Source organism: Rhipicephalus sanguineus, chromosome 10, assembly GCF_013339695.2.
Source record: "Rhipicephalus sanguineus isolate Rsan-2018 chromosome 10, BIME_Rsan_1.4, whole genome shotgun sequence".
NCBI classification, from domain to species: domain Eukaryota; kingdom Metazoa; phylum Arthropoda; class Arachnida; order Ixodida; family Ixodidae; genus Rhipicephalus; species Rhipicephalus sanguineus.
The window spans coordinates 4,407,232-4,433,973 of record NC_051185.1 but is presented as its reverse complement, the minus strand read 5'-3'; the positions used below and the strand labels follow the sequence as shown (position 1 = coordinate 4,433,973).

Below are 26,742 nucleotides of genomic sequence, written 5' to 3'. Positions count from 1 at the left end.
GCGCTACAAGGCTTTCGGATTTAGCGTTGTGGGACAGCGCAGCAGCTTGACGCTTGGCGTTCGAAGAAAACTCGGCTGAGAGGCGCACACCATGCACATGGTCGTAGCCTGTTCGCGAAGTCTGCGTGACGTCAGGGTGCCGTCGTCCCGATGCTGTTTTTGGGGCGGGAGTGAGAAAGAAAAGAGAGGGTTTATTCACCCCTCTTCGAATATGGGAACGCCGCGGGGAGAAAAAAAAAAGAACAAAAAGAAAACGGGATTCTGTGACGTCAACCGGCTTCGTCCGCGGCATCTCGTTTCGGTGGCCTTGTTTTTGCGGGGAGCTTCGTACAACGCGATATTCCTCTTACTCTGAAACCACTTAACCAAAATGAATGAAGGTCTGTGAGGTAAGCCGCACTAATCTATACTGGCAGACCCGCAAGTTTCAAAGAAGTGAAGCATCGGTGTTACAAATCTCTTTGGTCGGTTGGTTTGAGGCCGTGTGAGGCGCTGTAGTTGAGGGCCCCTGATAATTTGGCCGACCTGGGGTCCTTTAAGGTGCGCCAATATTGCTTAGTATACAGGCTTCTAGAACTTCGCCTCCATCAAAATGCGACAGCCGCGACCGGGATTGAACCCGCGTCATTCGGGTCAGCAGCCGAGCGCCGTGACCACAAGGCGACGGCGGCCGCTTTTTACGAATCTGTAACCGCCACTGAATCGAGACATCACAATTTGATGAAGCGAATATTTTATTGGCGACTTTTGCATGTACTTACTTGCAGACGACTTAAGCGCAGTTGAAGTATTTGTCGGTTCACGCGAGCCTCGATATGCACTACAGGTCGTATAGTTCTTGAACGGGAAGAATTTTTATCCACCCGTTTGCAGAGCGAAGCCAAATTAGAAATCCATACGGATTCCGGCATTTTTCGTCAGGAAGCTTTCTTACGAACTTCGTTCTACTAGATGGATGCATGACAGTGCTTCCCCTTGTGGAAGTGAGTTTCGATAGAGGCATTTTTCATGCATTGCTCTCGCACTTTTTTTTTTGGCTAAGCATGGGCCCTGTTTTTCTCTCTTAGTGGAAGCTGTCGATGTACACGGTTGTGTTATGTGTCACGTGCGCAGTGGCCTACAAACCTTTGACAGAGTTCTTATACGGAGCGCAATATATTTAAAGGCCACACCATACCCACCGGCAATAATTTCAAAATTTATACCTGACTCCTCAGTTATGCGATGAACTTCTATCTATCTATCTATCTATCTATCTATCTATCTATCTATCTATCTATCTATCTATCTATCTATCTATCTATCTATCTATCTATCTATCTATCTATCTATCTATCTATCTATCTATCTATCTATCTATCTATCTATCTATCTATCTGTCTGTCTGTCTGTCTGTCTGTCTGTCTGTCTGTCTGTCTGTCTGTCTGTCTGTCTGTCTGTCTGTCTGTCTGTCTGTCTGTCTATCTATCTATCTATCTATCTATCTATCTATCTATCTATCTATCTATCTATCTATCTATCTATCTATCTATCTATCTATCTATCTATCTATCTATCTATCTATCTATCTATCTATCTATCTATCTATCTATCTTTTATGTACAACATACATAAATGGAATAGCCTAGCTGCTCTTTACCTCAACCTCTCCAAAGCAGCCCATTTATAGCAGAACAGAACTACTGCATTGTTATCAGGGGCGTAGCCAAGGGGGGGGGGGGATTCAACCCCCCCCCCCCGAATTTTCAATATTGCTTGCGTATATATACACGCACACACAAACGCACGCACGAACATACATAAAGTATGATTGACCCCCCCCCCCCCGAAAAACATTTCTGGCTACGCCCCTGATTGTTATCACAAGTTTGTGCGGTATTTCGAACAACACTAACCATTTTCAGGACAGTGGTACAAATGTGTACCACTTTTTCCTTGCGTTTCAAACACTCACAATAAAAAAAAACGACTCAAATTGGCGCCGCTCTTACTGATGGTACCATCTACCGAGCTATTGAAGAAAGCTATTACGAACTTTTACTTTGCTACAACATGTGCCGCGGACAGCAATTTGGATTTTACGCGTGCCTTGATTACTGCTCGCTATCCGCTGCTATGGCCTAAATGAGCGCCTTGAAAACATTGCTTCATTACAACATGCCTGTGAAGTGTCCCATTTTGCCCGTTTATTAAACAGAGCATATAGTGACTCACTTGCAACACAGAAAGAGATTTTTGCTGAGCTTATTACTGAGTTTTCTTCAACGAACAATTCTCGGGCTTCATTTTGCTGTTGGTGTTAGCCCTAATAGGACAGCTGTCGCACAGATGCTGTCGCTCGCACGCGCATGAGCGTCCGAGTTCGAGAGAATACTCGCACTGCATGCTGGCTTGTCTAAGGCGTCGCGCTCGTCAAGCTCCGATACGTGTGTTCGATTCCCGGCCAAGGCGGCCACATTTCGATGGGTGCGAAATGCAAAGAACACCCGTGTGCTTAGATTTGCGTGGGTGTTAAAGAACCCCAGTGGCTCATATTTACTCGGGAGAGCCCCACTATACGCGTGCTCCGCAATCATCGTGGTTTTTATCACGTAACACCTCTCTGATGAAACAGAACGAGGCCCGCGCATCCATCTTGTCTTTCGCGAAAAGTTGGTAAAACTTTCGGCAGAGACGATGATTACGCACGATGAAGTTACATTTCAAGAAAGTGCAGGATAACGAACGATTTTATGTTTTTCAAACACGCTTTATATAATACGCACGGTTTTATACATAGTAGATGCCAGCTGTGGCAGACTGATCGAAGATCGGTTTGCTTGAATGAAAGACATTATACCTACATTCCAAGGCTCACTGGTCAGCTAGCGGTATGTTCAACCTGAAAATAAATGACCACCAGGCACGTATTACAATGGCAAAATTGCGCCAAATAACCATTCACTGAGTATGTAGAAATTCGTAATTCCCGCCCTCAACATCTAAAAATGCTGCTTTACACTTTGCATTGTCCCTGGGCGCTCGAAGAAGGCTTCTGACAAACTGTAAACTGCATGGTACACATAGGTACTGGAAATTGCGTTTCTTAAAGTGCATATTCTAAAAATGTATAGACCTTTTCAATGGAAAGGGGGAGCACCTCCTTTTTGGACTGTGGCACGAGAGTATACAAAGGCTGACGCACTCTGACGTCACTGCCTCGGCAGTGCATTTTGGGTGGATCACGCACACCTACCACGGCGAATTATGGCGGCACCCAGGGAGCCTTCGTTGAAAAGGTGTATAACTTCGCCACTTTACAGGTTGTCTCAAGAAATATGTCCGGAAATCCTCAAAAATAAAGGAAATGGAATATTTGCTCGCTGCCTTTCTAATTATTTTTTCTGTGGCGACAGTTAAGATGAGTAGACACATCAATTACGGCAGTAACGAATAAATTAAACTAATTAAATTTTTAATTAGTGGAGACAGGCGGTCGAATGAAGTATGAGATTTCATGTCCTTCCTGCGAAGAGACCATTACCGCTTTGTGGTTTCGAAAAAGTGGCCTGTGGTAATTATTGCGGAATAATGAAATTTGACCAAATTCACCGTCGAAAGCGAAACGGAAGCGCCAATGAGCGCTACTAGCAGACGGCCAGAATGACGTCACTGTTTTCGGCAAAGAGTGCAGTGTTCTTAGTTCTCCACTGTTCGTTACCGTGAGCAAAAGTACACGGACCACGGGAGCGCGTGCCGAAATTCCGTCTGCTCTCGAAAGCATAGCCAGTATAGCTGTGGTAGGCTAGCTGTGGCAGTGCGTTCGCCAGAGCAGTGCGGTCACTCTAGCAGTGCTCTCGACAGCAGACGGCAATTTCGGCACGCGCTCCCGTGGTCCGTGTACTTTTGCTCAAATGTGTACGTGCACCACGCGTGCTATAATCGCAAGCGCACAACCACGTACGAAGCGAAATCGATGGATGCGTGGGCTGGTACAACGATCGACGCTCGCTCGTTATCTCGGAAGAACGTGGCAATTGCGCTCTTCCGCACTTCGGTTTCGCCAGGTCAGGTTTCATCACTCTGCTAAAATGATTAGCAGCCCCTTTTTGGAAATCTCACATCGGCAATCGCAGCAAGTGCTCCAGTTATACCACTTAACCCGTCCGCCTGTCTCCACCAATTAAAAAGGTAGTTAACTTAACTTATTTAATCACTGCCCTAATTGATTCCTCTAGCTACCTTAAGACGTCTGCTACCACAAAAGGATTAATTATGAAGGCAGCCAGCAAACATCACGCTTCTGTTATTTTTGAGAATTTTCGGACACATTTGTTGAAACACCCTGTATATTTGATTATCCAAGACTTATAGTTAAGAGTAATGCGCTGTCAAAAAACGTGGACACATCACTTCTTGTTTCTCTTTTTTGTAAGTGTGCTACTCTCAACGAGGCTTAAGCATAATCTCGGTCCCCAATTACACAGGCGCAACAACTGCCTCAAAGAGGATGATCAGCCAGTTAAGTAGCTTGTTTATTGGCTCTTTGTTCTCGCTGTTTTTCTTTTGTTTTTGTTTTTTTTTGTACTGCCAATTTGTTACGACATCGATCGCCAGCATCTGGGCGGTAAAGAAAGTAAAACAATACAGAGTGCTTCGAGCGCATCCGATGCTGAGTCGATTTTCAATATTTGCAGGCCTCTTGTTCCCGTGGCACCCCACGCTCGCGGTGTTGGCGGTAAGTGTTCTCCTGCGCAGTATCCACAGAACATTCCTCTAGAGTCTATACCATGGGCAGGTTTCATTTTTTGAACACACGGCAGCTGCTGCGACACGAGTGTACAAAAACAACACAGATTCGCATTTGTCCGTCTGACATGTGCGTTTCTTCTCGCATTTTATCTGTGCTCATGTTTACCTTAGCGTGCAGAATGCATAAATAGCCGAGTAATCTTCATTACCTACATATAGTTCGTCTAAGCATACTCCTCATTCAGATAATTGGTCTCGCAATTCTTATTATTTTGCGAGCAACACATAGAAGCTCATATATCTCAGTTTAACAACCCGGAAAGCATCCTCAACGAAATACTCGAATGGCAGCGCATGCTGGAAAACGTGCTATGTTGAGCAGTACGAGCTGGAACACGCTGAGTGCGTGGCTTCAAAACTGGTGTGGGGCCAAAGGTTGCGTGGGGCGATTCGCGGTGTCGCAGACAAAGTGTAAAGGACGCCGCAATTCTCCTGGCACTCCTGCCTCGCTAGAAGTGTTGATACGAAACGGCAGCTGATAGCGCACCCGCTCGCAATGATAAGGCGCTCATGCCACGCAGAGCGTCCACTGTTAATCTCCTTACATTCCCTTTGTGCGTGCTTGCGTGCGTGCGTCATACAAGCACAGACACACAGAAACAGTAAAATATGACTAAGAAAAACAGTACTGCTCTTTGCTGTCAGTGAGACTGCAACCTGGAAAAGCGTCGCGCTTTCCACAAAGGTCACAAGGTCCCTTATGCATTTCACTAAGACGAATAGAAGGCGGAAGTCATCTTTAATTCTTTTTATTGCGGTAACAATTATATGGACACTCCCGACCGGTTTTTGCCGTCGCCGTCATGTTCCGTATAAAGTCCAAATCGAAAACATCGCCCCGCGCATCGTATGTTCTACCCGCGAGTAAAAGCGCGCCAGCGCTGGCGACCAACGCGGCTGAAGCAGAGCTGAAACGAGCCGGCCCATCTCCGTCGCACGGAAGGCGCATGTGATAACATCAGCCTAGGGTGCCTTGATGCCCGCGCACTCTACATCATCCCGCGTGCGAGGCCTGCCGTCAATTGCTCCTCAAGCAGAGGAAACACCCCGCCCGTCTTGACGGAGCATGAATGGACGCTATGCAGCAACTGTGAACTTTGATCATAAGGGCGCGGTCGCGATTGTTGGCTATCTCGGCAGGCATCAGAAAACGACTCGCATACCGTTTTGCGTGCTGTGCTCTCAACGCGAAGAGACTTCTCGAGAACCGCTTCTGTCCCTGAAGCGGCCGTATTCTCTTACACCAGCGTCTTGTTCAGTTACGCGAGATCGGATCCAAAAGAGTTAGCTGCTAGCCTTACTTCGTATAACATTACTGTTTGTTGCTATCGCATTCATTCCTTCGCCCTTGCGGTGAAAGTGTGATTTTTTTCTTCTCAGTCCATTTTATTGATCCCGCCCGAAAGCTTTCCGCAACCAACGTGGTCTTGCACTCCTCCGGGATCGGAGGAATTGGCAGCTTTCTGCACCTCACGTAGTTTTGCAGTGCCTCCGTGATCGGCCCACCGATGACCAAGCGTCGATGTATTGTGATGACGTCATCATGAGATGTCACGCAATGTGACGTCACAAATTGTGGCGGCCTGTGACGTCGTGATGACGTCATCACACGATGATGAGTTTTTGCATCACGTGTTGACTCCGCCGACGCCGACGGTCACTTTTCGCGTTTGATGAGGCGTCCATGGAGAAAAAAATATATATATACACTGTAAAAAATTTTTCTTGAAAAAAACAGACATTTTCTGGCAGCTGGCCTGCCAGAAAATTTCTGTTCTCTTTCTGTTTTCTGTTTTTACGTTTTTGTAATTTTACATGTCTCTTCTGTTCCTGCTAACAGAAAATTTCTGTAATATACATGGTTTTTTCTGTTTTCAGTAACAGCAAATATCTGTAATGTTACATATTTTTTTGTTCTCAGTAACAGTAAATTTCTGTAATTTCAAATAATTTTTCTGTTTTCAGCAACAGAAAACTTCTGTACCTTTACAATGTTTTTTCGGTTCTCACTAACAGAGAATTTCTGTAATTGTACTACACTTTTGGTTTCTTAGTACAGAAATCTTCTGTGACATGACAAGTTTTTTTTTTCATTTGTTCAGTACAGGAAGTTTCTGTAATTAAAATGAGCTTTCTGCTTTAAGTAACAAGAAATTTTTGAAATTGCATTTCTTTCTCATCGCAGCAACGTCAGTTGACAAATATTCTGCAATTTGACAGGTTATGCAAACCTAAAATGTATGAGGTGCAAGAACAGAAAATCTCACAAACAGAAAGCACCACAATTTTTTGCATCTGCATTGTCCCCTTTATAGCACGCATCCTCTCACAAATTCGTTAATTCAGTGCACCATAGAGTGAAATGCAAACAAGTTTATTGACATGAAACATAGAAGTTCAGGCAGTTGCCAACATGTGCATCTTGAAATACGAGAGATGCCCACACTATCACAAGCGGTCACTATGCGTTAATCGAAGGTCGCAGGTTCGGTCCCTGCCAGCGGCATGTTATCTTTTCGTCCACTTCGCTTTCTTGACATTTGCTCCGTAATGACTACAAATAACATCCCCTGTACTTGCCTTGGCTTTCTTGTCTGTTGTAATTAATGTTGTGTCTAACAAAGAAAAACAAGGCATTACAATTCCCGCTTCGTTCACTATGCCCACAGTATCACAGCGGGTCCAGATTAGGAAATCTCCCGGCGATATTGTTCGAGTTGGCAGGCACAGATGATAAGTCAAGTCCTTGAGGAAGCTAATCAATGACGCCACTTTCGGGTTCATGTGCTGTTTCCCTCGTGTATGCTCAGTCTTTGTGCCCTTTCCGGGACTGACAGTGGCAAGTGACCTAAAAAGAAGAGGCAATTCTGTTTAGCAGTCCAGAAGTACCTAAATATTCTTAGATACAGTGTAACTACAAAGTTACCCACTAGCTCTTCATTAAGAATAGGCTTTTCTGCATACATCCATGTCTACTTACATTACGTTCACTTTAAATACAATATTGCCACATAAGTCTAAAATAAAACTCCTAACCTATCTAACACTAAAACTAGAATTTGAACCTTCTAATGTCAAGTACTGACAGCCAGTATGTTTGTGGATACTCGCAAGCAGTATACCATAAAACAGGTAGCTTCTCATTGAAGGGATAATGGTTTAGTTTTAGTAATTTTGTTCCAAAACGCTTTCCTTTCCTTTTAACTAAATGAAGCCATCTCAATAAATAAAGGTATTTTATGTGAGCGATATGCCATACATTTTTTTTTTCAATGTTACCGGAAAGCTAGAGTTATTGACCAAAGTACTGTGCCCAAGGTTTAGTTTCAATCTTACCTATGAGTGAACTCCAGAGTGAGACTTGCCTCTTTTTGGGTAGGCAACGTTGGCGCAAAGTCTGCCAGGAATAATATCTTGAACGCCTCTCTAGGACTGCATGCTTGCATGAGAGGAACGTCGTCAATGCAAACTGTGAAGGACTTCGCTGTCAGGAAACCACCACCTGCAAGTTGAAAATTTGGGTTCAAAATTTACTCATATTTAGAAGGGGAGAATAGCATACCTTTCGCAAATATGAAAGGTCAACTTGGCATTTCCTCAAGGTCATCATCCCAGATGGTATCCTTGAGTAAAGAAACGAGCATTGATCGAATAAGTAGGCACGAGGCAAAATAGAATTCGTTAATTTGTTAATAACAGGAAACAGCGTGGCAAACGGTACAAGAAAGGCTGACAGGACTTTCTAGACCCGTTTGCCCGCGCTGTTTTCTGTTATGAAGCCAAATCAACAAGCTCAAGCTCATACCCTTTTAAACAATTTGGTAAAACTGGGTGTTTGCACCAGGGGCGTAGCCACAAATTTTTTTCGGGGGGGGGGGGGTGTTCAACCATACTTTATGTATGTTCGTGCGTGCGTTTGTATGCGCGCGTGTATACGCAAGCAAAACCGAAAAATTTCGGGGGGGGGGGGGGTTTGAACCCCCCCAACCCCCTCCCTTGGCTACGCCCCTGGTTTGCGCATATTTTAACACTGCGTACTCTCAAACACTCTGATCGCCCCAGCGATGCTTAACACTCAATGCAAGAAAGAAGATAAAAAAATCCACAAACGATTTTCAAGCTGCATTAGCACCGAATCTCTTGCCCTAAGTGGAAGTGAAATGGCGCATTTTGAAAGTGCTGGTCTGCACCTGCGATGGTTCACTCTATTTTCGGTGTACAATCGAGCCCAGATATATCGAACTCCATGGAGATTGTGAAATAGTTGCATATATAATATTTCGATATTCGAAATTGTGGTCGTAATAAAAACTTAGCACGCCTCTGACAAATATGTAAACTTGCGAAAAGACGGCAGATTACGGATTGGCGTATCCGAAAGTAGCAACTTCGATAGGCACACGACGGTGATAAATGATTTATTTGATGAGCAAAAAGCCGATCAGGTCAACGGGGTTCAACGGGCAGCACACGTGAAATGCACAAGAAGGAAGAAGTGCTGAATAAAAAAAAAAATTTTTGCAGTGGCTTAGCTCGGCTATGCCAGGATAACGTAGCGTTAGCACAGGTTCAGCTAATTATTCTTAGCTTTCCTGCTTGTCTAGGATTAACTTGGTTATCATGCTTACTGCTGCTCCAATGACACACACATGGTATGCGTATGATGTGGCACATGTATATTTATTTTGCCAGGCAACTATATACTTCGGGATCCGATGAGTTATGCTTCACCGCTCTTCTGCGCCGTTGAGCAGCATTTGCGCTCTCCTCCATGGCTATACCACACTGGCAAACGCCAGTCACAGGCGCTATCAGGCGGCTCCAGCGCAGTGTCAGACGGCGACTGCACAGCCAAAGCGAATAGCTGCGCGCGCGCCGGCGCCAATACGTCTGCAACGGTTACGACGTCACGCCTCTGGAAAGCGCAGACCGGTGCCGGCTCCTGTGCGTGACATCACTGATCCTCGCATGAGCAGCACGTGTCTTGAGGAGCCACGCGAAACTGGCTCGGCTAGGCCAGTGGAGCTAACGCTACAAAAGGCCAGTTTGGTGCCGAGAAAGACATACTCTCTAGTCATAGGTAAGCGCTGTAGTCACATTCAAAATCCAGCGCCAAATCACGGCGCCGATACCTCCGACGGAGCGAAAATTCATGAAAAGCCGCCACTTCAAAGCACCCACCCTCCCCCCACACCAGCGAAACGCGTGCAAGAACAGCCAGCGTGTTTCGAACAAGTAAGCGCTTACACTACATTCAAGATCCAGCGTCATATCACGGCGCCGATACATTCGACGGAGCGCGCATTCATCAAATGCCAATACTTCTTCAAAGCACAAGCCCTCCCCCAACGCCAGCGAATGGCGTGCAAGAACAGCCAGCGACGCGTTTTTCGAATAAGTAAGCGCTTACACTACATTCAAGATCCAGCGTCAAATCACGGCGCCGATACCTTCGAAGGAGCGCACATTCATCAAATGCCACCACTTCTTCAAAGCTCAAACCCTCCCCCCACGCCAGCGAACGGCGTGCAAGAACAGCCAGCGTGTTTCGAACAAGTAAGCGCTTACACTACATTCAAGATCCAGCGTCATATCACGGCGCCGATACCTTCGACGGAGCGCGCATTCATGAAAGGCCGCCACTTCAAAGCACACCCCCCCCCCCCTCACGCCAGCGAAACGCGTGCAAGAACAGCTAGCGTGTTTCGAACAAGTAAGCGCTTACACCACATTCAAAATGCAGCGTCAAATCACGGCGCCGATACCTTCGAAGGAGCGCGCATTCATCAAATGCCACCATTTTTTCAAAGCTCAAACCCTCTCCCCACACCAGCGAAACGCGTGCAAGAACAGCCAGCGTGTTTCGAACAAGTAAGCGCTTACACTACATTCAAGATCCAGCGTCATATCACGGCGCCGATACCTTCGACGGAGCGCGCATTCATGTAAGGCCGCCACTTCAAAGCACAACCCCCCCCCCCCTCACGCCAGCGAAACGCGTGCAAGAACAGCTAGCGTGTTTCGAACAAGTAAGCGCTTACACCACATTTAAAATGCAGCGTCAAATCACGGCGCCGATACCTTCAAGGAGCGCGCATTCATCAAAGGCCGCCACTTCTTCAAATCCCCACCCTTCCCCCACGCCGGAGAAACGCGTATACAAGAACAGCCAGCGGGCTTCTAACAAACCTGAGGCCTGACGCCGTCTCAAACGACACTGCTTTCACCGGCGCGTCTGCCGACGACGCCGAACTGGCTCAACATCTTTGCCGAGCCGCTGCTGTACTATGAACAGATGAGTCATGTCCAACTCTCCCGAACCCAGGCGCGAACCAATAAGCGCGCAGAGGCGTGTGGGTCGGCCAGTCAACGAAGAAGCCAGTGAGCCAGAAGTGAGGAAAGACACTCTATCAGACTGTGGCACTGAAAATGACTTATCTGTCGCCACGCGTACATATCTTGTAGTAACGCAAAGTTCAAAAAAAAAAAAGAAAAGAAAGGAAACAGAAAAAGGGAAGGAACAAATGACAGGTGCTACAGTCTCTACGCTACGCGTGCGCGGACTTCCTGCACGTGTGGTGCAGTGCACTTTGAGGCCTTGGGCGTGGCGTCGCGTTCGATATATCGAATGTGCAGTGAAGAGGAGCACTATATTTGCGTGAACTAGCCCAACACTTTGCATGGGATTTTACAACTGCTTCAGATGCGCAACAATTCGTGTGGTTCGATATATGCGTGTTCGACTGCATTTTTTTCGATAAGTGCTGTTCATGTAGAGTAGGGCACAGAATCGTTGCGGTAATATGAAACTGGTTGAGGCGTTGCGTTGCGTCACTTTTTTAAATGGTTATATTTTCCAACAGAATCTCGAACGATACAATTCAATAGGCAGACATTACCGCTCCGGTGTCAAAGACCCTCTATAGCGTGCGCACGCTCGGCACTGCGAGGCTACGCTATTCAAACGTGCAGCACAAAGGCCGGCACGACCGGCGCGTCCGGCGTCCGTCGGCGCGCCGCGCCTCTGCTGCAGCCGGCGCGAGATGCGACATGCTGCATTCCGCGCCGGCGACGTTACCCAAAGAACACTGTACCCAAACCCTGACTTCACGGTGTCTGCATTTCTTCGTTCTTCGTGACGAAGGGACGCCGGGCGTGCTGAACTGCGCATGCGTCAAGTCGACGTAGTGCTCGGTTTTCGCGTTAACGTAACGTGACGAACCAATGAACGTGGCGTCGCCAACTTCTGCTGACGCTGGTTGACACGAACGCTGCGCTGGGCTATAAAGGGCCGTTTACAGGGGCGTAGCCAGAAATTTTTTTCGGGGGGGGGGGGGGGTTCAACCATACTTCATATACGTTCGTGCGTGCGTTTGTATGTGTGCGTGCATATATACGCAAGCAAAATTGAAAAATTTCGGGGGGGGTTTGAACCCCCCCAACCCCCCCCCCCCTTGGCTACGCCCCTGGCCGTTTATAACGAGGCTGGCAAAGCAGAACAAAAATCACGCATCATAGCAATCTAAGAACGCACGCGATCCGCATAAATGGGACTCATTCCGCCAACGCCACATGACACGAACACATTCTTTGATGGCAACATTAGCGGAGCCCCTGCTTCGGTGCGCCTAAACTAGCTCCTTACACATCAGACAACGGACGAACACATTGCAGTGTGACTCAATCTCGCGCACTCAACGCCTGAACTGGGCGTGCACGATAGTACGCTCGACACGGTGACAGCGAAGCACACTGCGCAGACGGCGGCAGCCGTTTGGCACATTTCAAATGGCAGTACTGCTCTGCTTACACCTCCTGCCGCACGACTAAGCGCAGCAGCACAGCTAAATACGACGTGCACTAGCAACCAACGTTTCTAAAACCATTGGTTCAAAAAACGTTGCTAACTGCGTATGGCTACACGAGCCGTTGTCATCGAGCGTTATAGCAACAACATAATCACGTAATAGCACTTCAGTAACACATAATAGAGTTCAGTAATCACATAAAGTAGCAAGGGAACTCTTACTCACCTGATGGACGAACTGTAACAAAGCGCAGTAGTTCAATGGTAGCAGACCGTCGACGAGCAAACAACGAGGAGCATCAGTTGGTCCAGTCCATAAAGAAGAAACGAGGCCTAGCAGCATGAAATTTGAATCTGTGCATTGAAGCGCGCCGAAAGCAAGGACCGCAACATGTACAAATACGCATATTACTTGAAACAAAATTAATTGCTACCGTTGGCTTACTTCCTAAAATATAAGCAATTTATTACTTGGTGCAGTCTATTTTTTATAGTTGTTTTTCAAGTACTAAGAGACACGTGATCAATTGTCTGTAAAGCGCTGACCTTAAAGACAGAAATTGTCTGTTTTTTTCAGGTACACATTTCTGTTAAAGGCAAATAACAGAAATTCTCTGTGTGACCACAGACATTTTCTGTAATGATGTCTGTACTTTTACATATATTTTTTGCAGTGTACATAGGAGGGAGCACGCCTAGCGTCCACAAGCCAACCTCCTCTGAAGCCGCTTGCTCCTCGCTTTCGTGTCACACTTCCCATGATGCTTCTGTTACAGCGAAAGCTGTTATGAGATCATTTCACCGGCCGTTTTTGGCGCCGTAGTTGTCCGCCGCCGCCGCCGCCGGTGTCCGTAACCACTATCGCTCGAAATAAGAAAAAAAATCCAGGATGGAACGAGGTTCGAAGCTGGGCCCTCTGCGTGGGAGGCCAGTATTCAACCTCTCAGCCATGCCGGTGCTTGAAACTGCTTTGCAAAAAGGTCCTATACAGGCTTCATGTCGGGAAGGAACCAGAATAACATATGCAATATAGCGTGGTAGAAGAGTAAAATAAACACCAAGCGTAGCACAACGCGAATTCTGTAATCAGGCGTCACACAATGCGAATTGCGCAACGAGAAGGTTGTTCAATGCTTCCAACCCATTACAAAGGGCTCCGCCATAATTCTTCATCGTCATCAGGCACAGCAGCAACAAAGTGCGCATAATGCCTTACATGCGTTTAGCAGGTACCACGGCTCTCCGTAGAATGACGAAGAATGGCATAATGCCTACTTTCCTACTTCTCAAAAATTACAATGATTTATAGCATAGTGGGTTCCTCGCAAGTGCACTTGTATTAGTTGCCAAGGAAGCCCATAAGCGCATGATCCATTTCCTCGGGGTCTCAGTAAAGTTCTTCGCCCCCCCCCCCCTTACCTCTCTCTCCCACGTCAACGTATGTTATACAGCATGGCGGGAGAGGGACGTAGCGACCGATCGTCACCTAATGCAAATTACATAACTGGTGGGCCGTTTAAAGCTTCCAACCCATTACAAAGGGTTGAGCCATAATTCTTCATCGTCATCAGTCGTCGCGTCAACAAAGTGCACATAATGCTTACAGACGTGTAGCTGGTGCCTCGCTTCTCCGCAGAATGACGGATAATGGCTTAGTGGGTGCTTCCGAACTTCACAAAAATTGTGATTTATGGCGTAGTGGGTACCTTGCTAGTGTACTTGTATTAGTAGCCCCAAGAGAGCTTACAACGGTGCTTTAGAAACGCTGCTCTTCCAGCTTTCGCTGTGACTGTGCTGCGGTTTCAGCGCAGGCCTGGCGTTTTTTTCATTTCCTTTTTTTGGTGGGCTCAAGAACAAAAACAAAAATTGACGAGCGCGCGCGCTTATTAGCGTCCACAAGCCAACCTCCTCGGACGCCGCTCCCCTCCTCGTTCTGCATACGCCGTGGTGGTCAGAATTCCTGCATGCTCCCGTTTAATTTTTTATGGTGCATGGGGCTTCAATATTTTTACTTGACGCTCCCTCCTAGCTTTTGTCCTCCATGGAGGCATCTAAGACTTTCGCCTTTGACAGCGCCATCCGAGTGTCGATTGAATTGGGGATCGAGGCTTTTTGCCAGGCGCTCGCGTGTGCCCGCCCGTATTTCTTACAGTAGCACATGTTAATTGCTTTTTGTGACACTGCCTGCGTGTTTAACTGCGTTAAATACCAGGTTATAGGAAATCGTTCGGGTGTAGTTCAGTGTACGTTATCCCCAAAAGCTGCAGTAAAGAATGGAAGTTAAAATCCATGTTTCACTGGAAGTCATGCGTTTTCTTGCAGGGGGCTCTTTACAGTGTTAAGATGATCGTCTGCAAGATTGTAACGACTGCGCGGAAAAACTCCCCCTTAAAACGTCAGAGTGAATTTGTTTTTGGTGCGTTAAAGGGGTCATGAACCACCCCTCGCGCTTGGCGTGAAAAACACCCTGGAACGAATCGGACCCTTCCCGGGAATATATAGCCGAAAGAATTTTTCGAAAAGGTGAAGTAGGACCGGAGATATAGCGATCGCTACATTTACCTGACGCATTCCCTCTCAACTCGCTTCATTCCGGAGGAGAGGGCAGCGCCGTTCGAGGTGCCCCGCCCAGTGCATTATGTCGCCTCGTGGGAGCGTCAGTCAGTGCCAGGCGCTGACTGACGCTCCCACGTTTAAATGTACATATATACACTATAAAGTGGACGGGGGCGTAGCCGCCGCGGTACCTCTGTTGGTAGAGCATCGGACGCGTTATTCGAAGGTCGCAGGTTCGGTCCCTGCCCGCGGCAAGTTATCGTTTCGTCCACTTTTCTTTCTTCACATTTACCTTACATTTACTACTAATAACGTCCTCTATACTTTCCTTGGCATTGTTGTCTGTTAGTGTTCATTAAATGAGAGGTGGTAACATGAAAGTCATGACATGCATGACATGTACGACATGATTTACATGCCAAGCTCATGGCGCAGTCGTGGCCGTTTCGCTAGATTGATATACACCAAAATTGGTATTGCGCGATGTGACGTATGAAGAACATAAGTGACAGGTGGTAACAGAAACCATGATCTGCATGTCATGTATGGCATGATTTAACGTGCCACACTCATGGTGCACTTGCGGCCATGTTGCTCGTTTGATATACACCAAAATTGGTATTGCCTGATGTGACTGTATGATGAACATAAATGACAGGTCTTAACATGCGAATCATGTTATGAATGTCATGCACGGTATGAATTACATGACACTGTCATGGTGCGCTTGCGGCCGTTTTGTTGACTGGATATATACCAAAATTGGTGTGGCATGACACGAAATAGTGATGAACATAAATGACAGGTCATGCATATTGTATATGTATATGGTCATTTTATATACCAGAATATACGTTTCATTGGCTTGGTATATGCCAGAATGTGCATGCATGCGTGCATGACAAACATGCGATATATGGTGAACTATAGTCATGGCATGAATGATTTCATTTGGCTCAAAGACAAACAAGGCGATATGTATGCAGCTCTTTGCTGGCTGCTTCGCATTACATCGATTTCCACAGTGCGTGGGATCTGCCGGATTTTTTCTTTTCTTTTTTGAAGCTTGGACAGCTTTATAGTGCTGTTCTTGCTTAAGTGCTTATTAAGGGAGCATGTAATTCATGTAAGCTGACGGCCTGTGCATGTGTTATGCGCTAGAGGTAGATGTAGGCTTTGTTACGTTGAAAACGAATCCTCTTCCTTACCTCAGAAATGACAGAGTTAAGTCTAAATCCTTACTTAATTTCCTCGTAAACTCTGCATTCCAAATACACAAAGAATCGTTTAAAGTATTTATATACATATCAGCAGCAGCAGCAGTATATATATCCCAACACACTCACTTTAGTGATGCGAAGCTACCTAAGCGCGACTAAGGTGGCTTATTTTGCTAAGTTTGCAAACAATGTACTCGTTTATTATAAATGGCATCATACATATTGTACACAGGGTAAGGGGCCGAGGGGCAGTATGGTGCAAATATCCGGCTAAGATGAAATGAGAGTTTCTTTATGATTAATATTGCTGACATTTCTTGCTTTTAATCTGAGGCCGCATTTGTATCGGCACTCGAGTTGCATACCTTGAGTCCTTATCAGAATGATGAATACGTGTTTACTATGCCATAAATCTTTGCATACACGCGCAGTATCTGTGTGTTTTTCCTTTTGTATCTACAGTTTTCATTTTTTTTTTTGGATGCCCGATTGCAGGCCCTTGTTATTGAGTGTTTCCAATACTGTTCTGCATTTGGTGCTGCATATCCACTGCGTCGTTTATTTATCTTTTCAATTAAAATTATTATCTGGGGTTTTACGGTCCTAAACGGTAATATGATTACGACGCACGCCGTAGTGGAGGGCTCCGGAAACTTTTTACCACCTAGGGTTCTCTAACGTCCACTAGCATCGCACAATACACGGGCCTCTAGCATTTCACCTCCACCGAAATGCGACCGCCGCGTCTGGGATCGAACCAGCGACTTTCGGCTCAGCAGCCGAGCACCATAACCACTATGGCATCGAGGCAGACGTCTTTTTTATTAAATGCGAAGCATTTCTTAGCGAACCTCTGGCACTTTGAGCGTTTCTATCTACGTATCTATCTATCTATCTATCTATCTATCTAGCCGCCTACGTCTGGGTGCTCTCATGATCGCCTCCTTAACTTGGTGAAGACCAAAATTTGCATGGGAGGGTAAGAGGATTTGACGAATATGATTGCCGGGTCATGACATGAATAACGTTAAAATTCTGTCGCGTACGTTGTCAAACCCTTTCCACTAGAAACGTGTGGCACATACCCGTTTACCACAGGCCGCGGTGTACGGGTATGCGCCAAAGGTGATTGACAGTTTATATCTACCCAGGAACGGCGAGAACGGACATTGGTAACTTAAATGCTAGAGCGTTAAGGAAAACCAACAATGGCAGCGTTGACTCAACGAATGGAATGAATGAAAATTAGGATCCCTGCAGGAATCGAACCCATGCATTCTGCGTGGCAATCAGGTATTTTACCACGGAGCCATGCCAGGTCCATAAACTGGTTTGGAAAAACAGCCTACGCAGGCGTAATATCGGTGCAACGTCAATTGTGGTTGTGGTGCTTGCTATCTAATTTTACAAGAAAGCAATAAACACTACATGATACTCTTACGATGTGTACTCCTACGATACAGGCATCATATCAGATTAACGTCTGTAGTTCCAGTGTTGGCTCCGCTTTTATAGCAGTCTAATAAACATTACGTTTGTATTCATACGATTCAGCAAGCTATGTTGAAGCAATGCTCGACCCCGGAGGAATACATTAACGAAAGTTACATATGATATCCACATCGCCGCACCGTAAATTGGACTTAGTCCGCAAGAACGACGCAGTGTCCACTTCATTTCTTACGAGGCTGGGCGATGGCCTCATGCTGACCGAGGATGATGCCAGATTGATTGACAGCCGCTTTGTAGACTAGGCTACGTAGGCCACATACGCCCAGGTAGTCTACGAATACGACAAACACCATCCACTGATGTTGGTTCACGTAGCGCTATCCAGGCCTACCAGCCTCGACTGCCTATACCTCACCAACGCGAAGGGTGGCTTCAAGTTCCTACTTGTCGCCGGCTCTGTCGACAGCCGATTTGTCGACGAAATGACCGAGGCATCCACGAATTCCAACAGCTCTACTATACCACATACTTCACTACACATGGGCCCCTCGTCACCACGATCACGACCGGATCCTATAACAAGTCATGACCAGCTGCTGGTGCTCACTGATCACGGTGATGATGCCCTTGTTCAAGAACTGTCAAGAACTTCTTCCACACATGCACGCGAGTTTGAGAAACGTGCGTGCGTTCTCGGGACACATATGCGGCTCTTCAACATATATATGTGTGCGTATAAAATTTAAACATATCTTTAGCGTCATTTTGTAACGTGTCCCTCAGTAAAGAAAGTTACGCCACATTCACCTACCCGCCGCATGCTTCGCATAACATCGACTCCCACGGTACGTGGGATCTGCCGAATTTTTGTATTAATTGGTTTTCCATGAGGGTGCTCATTTGTTATGATCGGCCTGCCTGGATTGGTGCCGCTTTGACGCATGAGACGTTGCGGCTAGGACTACCCTGATTTCTTCCGGGTCAGCGGTTCCAGAGATGCCCCAAGAGCGGCGACAACACGAAGGTCGTTCGTCTAATATTCTCAGGTTGTCTGCGCCCCTCGTAAAACCCTTTGGGCACGCCTGACCGACTGACAGATTAGGAAGAGTTGTTGGCCGTCGAGGCGGCTTGCTTTGTCGTCAAGGTGCCCCGGACAAAGGACCCAGCGTCTGGGAACCGTCTGCGGATGCATTTCCCACGTTCTCCGTGGCGCCTTGTTGCCGCTGTTTCCACAATTCGTGGTCTGCCTCGCGCATAACCATCATTGCAACAGACTACGAAATTGACTTCCACGTAAGACTCAACTTCTTCGTGCTGTGCCGTGTGTGCGCGGTGGGCAGTGTTTTTCCCTCGCCATGGGACGAACTGGATGTGCCTCTTTCTCCTTTCGTGGGTTGGGAAGGAGGCGGCGTTTCACCTTCCCCTTTTGGGGGCGGAGGTGAAGATGGAAATTTTCATTGGACTGTCCTGGCCTCCATTGTTTTTTCCTACAGGGAACCCTGGGAAGGCCAGCACATAAAATGCGAGCGCCGATGCGCTCCCGACGAGCTCTCACAAGTTCTCTCAAGCTCTCACGAGCTCCGAGAGCTTCCATGATGCTAACCCCATCATGTAGCAACACGCTACCTGTAAATAAACGTTACTGTTAACAGCTCCTGGCTCCTCTCCTCGACATCTCCCCGGGACTCTGGCTGGCTCCGGTCCTATGGGCAGAACCCCGATTACATCACATTGTACAACTTGACTTTGTTTCTTCTATTTTTTACTGACTTATTGTGTCTACTGTACACAATGCTTCCCCGTCTTCTCTGTATAGACGCTTCGCGAGAACTGTTTGCATGCGCATTCCTGTATGAGCCTTCATGGCTTACATTATTAATAAATAAATAAATTATGCTTCCTCAAAGAAATAAAATACTCAATGTGTGTGTGCGTGTGTGTGTGTGTGAGTGCGTGCGTGCGCACTAGATATTAACGCGCGCGCGCGTTAATATCCAGTGTACAGGGCATTTATTTGTGCGCATTAATGCTGCGCTGACAGAAGCAATTACACAAATAAAACGCAAATTACACAATAAAATACAATTGCCACTAGTCGCTTCCCAGTAATCATAAACGATTAAAAAAAACAGGAACTGCATAATGATTTAACACAGGATAAAAATGTAACCTTGAAACACAGAAACAGGGAAGGATAAAAAAATGTAACAGCACACATACACGGGAATAAGACCAGCACAGAAGGCGTACTTGAAACACAGAAAGGGATATAGAAAACAAGAACCCGTCGTGGTTTTAGTTATGATGCTCCGCTGGTGACATGAAGGTTGCGGGATCGAATCCCGGCAGCAGCGGCCCCATTTCGATGGAGGTGAAATGACAGAGGCCCGTATACTTCGATTTAGGTATTCGTTAAAGAACTACAGATGGTCAAAGTTGCGGGAGCCTTCGACAATATATGGCGCCTCTCATAATCATATCGTGGTTTTTGGGACGTAAATTCTCACAAATAATTATTATTAGGAAAAAAGAAGGATCTGCTCTGCAGACAAACACGCATAATATATTCTATGATACATTTCACATCACAAAAATAGCGAAAGCAAAAACCAAAGGCAGATACAGGACGAACCAAGTGCAGTAAAGAATGTTTGCGAAGAAAAATGCAGGATTCATGCACACGTGAACCAAAATATTTTAAGCATGTAGCTGATATCAATGTGCCCATTTATTACGCATGGTTGACACCGGCAGGAGTTATCCTTGCATGCCATTCGAAATACCAGCCGGAAACTTACGCTGCAAGTGCATAATGTGTTCTTCGGATTCCGCTTGTCACGTTTGATTTTTACTGTCCAAAAAAACCTCGTATCTTCGAAAACGATACAGCTCTCAGCGTTCCTGGAATGATTAGTGCACAGCGGCACGCAACACCCGGCCATGGTGACAGCAGCGAGCGCATAAAACTGGAGGGAAACGAGCACCCACCTAACAACAGCAGGGCCGAGGAGGCGGCATCTGCCTTGCCAAAAGCCGACACCACTCTAAGCGGGGGCGCGCGCATCGAGGCATTCCAGTGACGTCAACTGACAGGCCCCACCCCCCACCGACGAGAGTGAGAACCGGCCTCTGTTTGAATAGACGACGCCTGAGAAAACAGCAACTTCGCGCTCCGCTTGTAGCCTTTACGCGGCGCGCACGACTGCAATATTTGGCTGAGCAGTTCATAGCCGGCCGTGTCAGCTTTCCGCAGGATATGTTTTTTCAACAAGCCTAAGGCGTGCTTCATGACCCCTTTAAGGGGCTACGAACACGAATATTTGCAGCCTTTTTTTTTTTTGTCAAGTGGAACATCAAGCCCTCAAGAGCCTATAAAATGCACAAGCGTGAGTGCGCTCTGGAAAAAAAAAATAATTAAAACATGCTTTTAAAAGCTAGTTTCGGTTCTGCCTGTACCCTGACGTCACGGCATGAAGTGAGCTTCTCGTCATACTCGCGCAAGATATCGGGACGTCACCACAACTGCTCCGTTCCATGTCTCCGATGGTGACGCACAAGCGACTATTCTGAATGGTTTGGTGCCTGACGTCATCACAAGTAGCCATACTGGTGCGTGAAGTCCATAGGCGTATCTACCGGGGGGGCACTGAGAAAAGTTAGGGGAACAGTGGTCGCAGGCGCACTGGGAAACCAACTGTTTTCCATCAGCAGAAGAGCGATCACGTAACTATGTAATAAAGTTTGTCCTACGCTGTGAAGATTGTCCTCCATGTCTCACGACCACGCGCACGCGCAAAGAAAGGAAAACCCCACTTTGGCACTTGCCTCGTTTGCCCTCCCCTCCTCCCTTGTGGTGGAGAGGGCGCGAAGCATATACGCACGAGAGCTAAGGAAATCAGTTGTAGCCTTGAATAAGACAAGTCCACTTGTCGAAACGTCGGCTCGAGCACCCGCCCCCTGTTCACGGGTTTAAACACTGCTAAGCAAATTATCTCGCTGTATAAGAAAAATCACGTCAAATTGAGTGCGACTTAAGTTCTCTCTCCTCTCTCTCTCCCTCTGCACACACACACACACACACACACACACACACACACACACACACACACGCACACGCACGCACGCGCACGCGCACGCGCGCGCACGCACACACACACACACACACACACACACACACACACACACACACACACACACACACACACACACACACACACCAGCCAGCGCTGTGGAATGTCCAACTACTGATTGCTCTTCAGTTGTAATCACTTGACAATCATTTACAACAGATTTAGTTTCAAAAGTTGTCCATATGCCTCGCACTTACTTTGCTTTTTCGAGAGCACATTCTAACCCCTTTCTTGAACCCCTTTTAGTTGATGTGAAATGCCTGTCACGTCTTCGTTTTTTTCCCTTTCTTTATGTGAATATAAGGTCTGTCATTTTCTTTCTGCAATGAGTTTGCGCATACCAGTGCTTGAAACGCTGCGCATATGCTTTGTATCTCGCTTTTCAGGAGCGCTTTTTTTCCCCTTCCTTCTTTTTCTTGTCGATTCATGTGACACGATTGTTGTATCTTGATGTATTTAATATGTAAACTTCGTTTTGTACTTGTTACTCCTGCTTACAGCCTTATCTAGAGGCTAGCAGGGCTGTATAAATAAATGAATGCGTTACAAGACCAACAGTGTGGGTATACAAGGGCGTCAATCACTGTCCATGGCATAATACGCGGCTGACGGAGTGAGCGAAGCTTGCCCGCTCGTGAACAAGTTGATACGCCGCTGCTGACGTCCCGATAGGTGCGCCTTGCGAAAATCGGCTTTAATGTCAAAATATTTTATCGGCATTTCCTGAGATTTTTACACTTGGTCATAGCCGTCTCTGTATACAGGTCATAGTAAAAGCCAGCGTCGAAAATTGGTGTCAGTTTAAGTAAAGGTGCACGAGACGTGCAAACGGTGTTCGTAATTGTGAAAACGCGCCCCTTGATTATAAGTGAGATTACAATCGACGGGTGCGCAGTACGGCCTGATCACTCATCCCGCCGTGCTGTTGGTGCGCCTTGGCCGGACGCGACTGCACTGGGTGATGCAGGCGGCGTCGATAGCGTGCGCCTTGCTCGGCTGCTGGGCCGCCTTCGTCCACAAGGCCGGCCTAAACAAACCGCACTTCACCACGTGGCACTCGTGGACGGGACTGGCCGCCCTGCTGCTCAGCCTGGTCGAGGGGACCGTCGGAGTGGCGGCCCTGACGCTGCGCACTTCCAACGTGAGTGTTTTCACGCAGTACCCGCCTTGTTACGCACAGCTATAATCTATTGCTTGACTACGAATCACAGACACGCTAATACTACCTTATGGTTCAACATACCGTAGCCGGTTCACTCGATACTGCATTGCGAATGCGAGCAACGTTAGAACGCGGGCGTTTTCAATTCTCGGTTGTGCTTTCGTAAATACGCAACGTGGTCGAGTCACATGCCGACCTGACATGAAAAGCATATGAGCACAGCCGCTTGACAGCACCGCCCAAATCTTCAACTAGCGTGCGCGAGCGGCGACTTTTCTGTGCACAGAAAGGTAGCCGGCTTGCAATAGAATCACTGGAAAATCAGAGTACCGCAAAGGTAGGCTGCACGCGGGAAACATTGGGCGGCGGCGGCCATTTCCCTTCCAGACCGTCCGGCGCGTTGTTAGCGTGTGTTGAGAAGTGACCGATCTTTTAGCCTCGGTGCCGTGTTACGCTCGGCGGAACGGCACTATGTGTGTGTGTGTTTCTTCAAGAGGATATTAGAAGTGATTTTGAGTCATCGACAGGTATGGATCGACTGCGTGGTTAGCGGTGTAACTAATGAAACTTACGGCGAACGGTTCCATGTGCTCGCGAACTCTCTTCATGGCTTAAGATGTTATCCGATCGTTGTGAGCCTGCCCTATTGCGCATTTCTATACCTATGTATTGCATTGCACAAAACGTTATCTGTTCGATGTATGCCTTGCTTTCCGCGCATGCCTTTGCATATACATATATAGCACTGCAGTAAATTTTGGAATAAGCAGTCGAAAGTTAACCCTTCCCTTGTTGTTTCTTTGCGCGAAATAGCCACAACCGTGGCTTCTGAATGAAGTTAAAGGGTAGGGCAGGAGGTTTTTGGCTCACGCGGGAGGCATCTTTCTAGAGGAGGCGTTGATTAAAATTACTATATATGACTCCTAAGGGAGGCGGGTATAGGGAGTATGCACTGAGCCTTGATCCGCAAGGCGGCAGCACCATCGCCGCGCCATCTGAGGTCCGTTCGTATGCACGCCGTCCGTGGTGTCCGTGCGTCGGCGTGCAGGAGGTCTCTAGTCATTTGTGCCGTATATACGGATCTCTGACACAGCGCGTGCAGCGAGTTTATTGCGCGTGCGGCGAGTGCGCGGACCGTCAAAATGGCGACCCCGCCGCTAGCGCTCCTCGCTGATGACGTCAAGCTTTGCATACTCCCTATACAGTAACTCTAGAAAAAAACGTCCGTTCTTATTTTGAGAACTTCAAACGCGCTGGGTACGATCGGGATAGAAGAAGACAACGCAGATTAGCTAGCTTATTGAAAGCACACTATCTTGCCTCTTCGAACACTGCGCGTGCGCAAGAACGATCATGAGCGCATGACCGTGGTGCGCTACCCCTGTCTACACCAGAACATAAAGCTCCGGAATTCTTGAAGAGGGACACTGACGGTTAACTGGTCCCAGTTTATGTTCTCAAAATAATGCCTAACCGACTAGCCTCCCAACGTACCTCTTGTGCACAATATTCCTGCAGTCCGTCCTTCATGTTTCCTAACTATATGTAATATTTCGAAATATTATCCAGAAGTTCGCATGCAGGCCAATCCGCCACATTAGAGGGTCGTTGTCGCAGGTGGGCAAGCAGTACCCGTGGCTGAAGTACTCCGTGCTGCGGCGCGTCCACCGTGCGATAGGCCTGTCGGCGCATGGGTTCGCCACTGCTGCCATGGTCCTGGGACTGCGCTCTCACTACGGCCGCCAGGCGCTGGCAGCGGCGCTGGGCACGGACACCGCAGCGCTACAACTCCTCGTCCAGGCGCTGGCAGCGGCGCCATTCGCATCCGTCGTGCAACATCTACGCAGAAGGCGCTAAAGCGACCTCGTGAAATTATTTTGCAAATAAAGAGGTTTTTTACATATATAACAGCCGCGAACACAACGTGATGGCGTACTCATTTGGCTCCTGTCTCCAGTGCGGACATGGGCATGCGCACAGGGGGTGGAGCGCCTCTAAAACCTGGCCGAGTCTGTCGTGTACCTTCGGACCTGTCTGTTATGGCCGTGCTGCCCGTGCAAGTTTTTGACGGTAACGGCAATGTAGCATTCGAAACACTCCCATCTTTACAAAGTCGGAGAATAAGGGCAGGCCGTTGTGATAGAACTAGTGTGCGTGCACGTGGTCGCTTTATTGCAATGTGAACGTCTGCGAGCAAAGTGTACATTACCATGGTATTTTAAGTTGTTTGAGTGTGCTATATGTTTTTTTCTTTAGTTGCTCAATTTTTATTTTGGGTAGAGAGAGAGAATGAACGTTTATTTTGAGCAAGCGCACTGTGCGCCCAAGGTGGGCGGCCTCCATATTCCAGGTAGCCGCGGGCTTCGCTGATTCTTCAGGTCTGGGTCCGATAGCTTGGCCTCCCACTGCTCTTCGGTTAGTGTAGCGGTGCTAGGGCTTTGTATGCATCCCCACACCGGTAACATTTTTTTTTCTCTGCAACTAGAATTTATAGAAATGGAGTAGCCGAGGTAATAAAACCTCAACCTCTCCACAGCAAGCCAGTTAAAACAGAGCAGACATCACTTCGCTTTTTGCATCCATTACGAAGCTTTTCTTTCGGACTTGACCAGTAGGGGAGGGGGTGCATAGCTTTTTGCCTTCCTGGTCGGAGATGAAAAGCACCTGGCGCAAACGTGTTGACGCTAACAGTGGCAATTTCGTCGTCGCGGCCAAATGTTGACGCAAGCGCTTCAGATGTGCTGCTCACGAAATGCTTTCTTGAATAGTTGGGCTTCGATGGACGAGCACTATTGGTGGTGCCTTCACATGAAAAAAAATAATAATCGATAAACAGGAAAGCACTTAGTTTAATCTGTTTGAATGGAACATGGTGTGATCAGATAAAATGTCCCAACGGCAGCGCAATTAAAATAGAAGATGATGAAATCGATGGTCTTTGTTCAAGTTAAGAGAATTACATTGCTTTCATGTGACATCGGAGCATAAGTATACTCGAGGACAAGTTATCAGTCAGGATAATCACTGAAAATTAATTGAATGAACGAGTTTTTCTTGCGAGCGCCTGGCAGTCTCAACCACGTGCTTCTTTCTACGCGGCCTCCGCTTCGCAATTCACTTGTTTCCATCTTCGGCCCCCTCACCACCATCCGTTATATATATACGAGAAATTATAACGAGCGCGGAATATTTTTCTTCTTACTATAGTAAAGCAAACACGGAGTATAAATGTATAGTCGGATGCAACTTAAGAAGACAGGAGAGGCCCCGCCCAGACGACCGAAGCGCGGCAACCGATCACCTCCGCGACTAAAGAAATAGTCCCGCTCGTGCACGCGCCGATGGTCTCCGAAGGCGGAGCCACCGGCCGTCCCGCTCATGACGTCAGACCCAGGTGCGCGCCCATTTGGGCAGGCTTGTGTTCATCCGCCTTCGAGGAGGAAATGCCGCTGCCTTCTAAAGTTGTATCCGACTATAGTAAAGATTGATTTATTGCCTTCACAATGCACGCAAGGCAAAAACCCACGTCCATAGGCATCTCTTAAATTACGAACAGTAGGAAAGGTTGGGATGGTCGGCTCACGATAGACAGTCCTGTAGCGGCCTGTGGAACACACGCGCTTC

At 47.3% G+C, this 26,742-nt stretch overlaps 1 protein-coding gene across 1 annotated transcript in view; it reads left to right on the top strand.

Moving 5' to 3' along the window:
- LOC119406862 (transmembrane reductase CYB561D2) overlaps positions 1–25,023 on the top strand; it is a 30,868-nt gene extending 5,845 nt beyond the window's left edge. Inside the window, exons 2-4 of the mRNA XM_037673615.2 lie at positions 4,677–4,717; positions 22,852–23,097; positions 24,736–25,023. Coding sequence (XP_037529543.1) covers positions 4,677–4,717; positions 22,852–23,097; positions 24,736–24,975 — 527 coding nt within the window. The 3' untranslated portion in view covers positions 24,976–25,023. The remainder of the gene's footprint in view (positions 1–4,676; positions 4,718–22,851; positions 23,098–24,735) is intronic.
- The last annotated feature ends 1,719 nt before the right edge of the window (positions 25,024–26,742 follow it).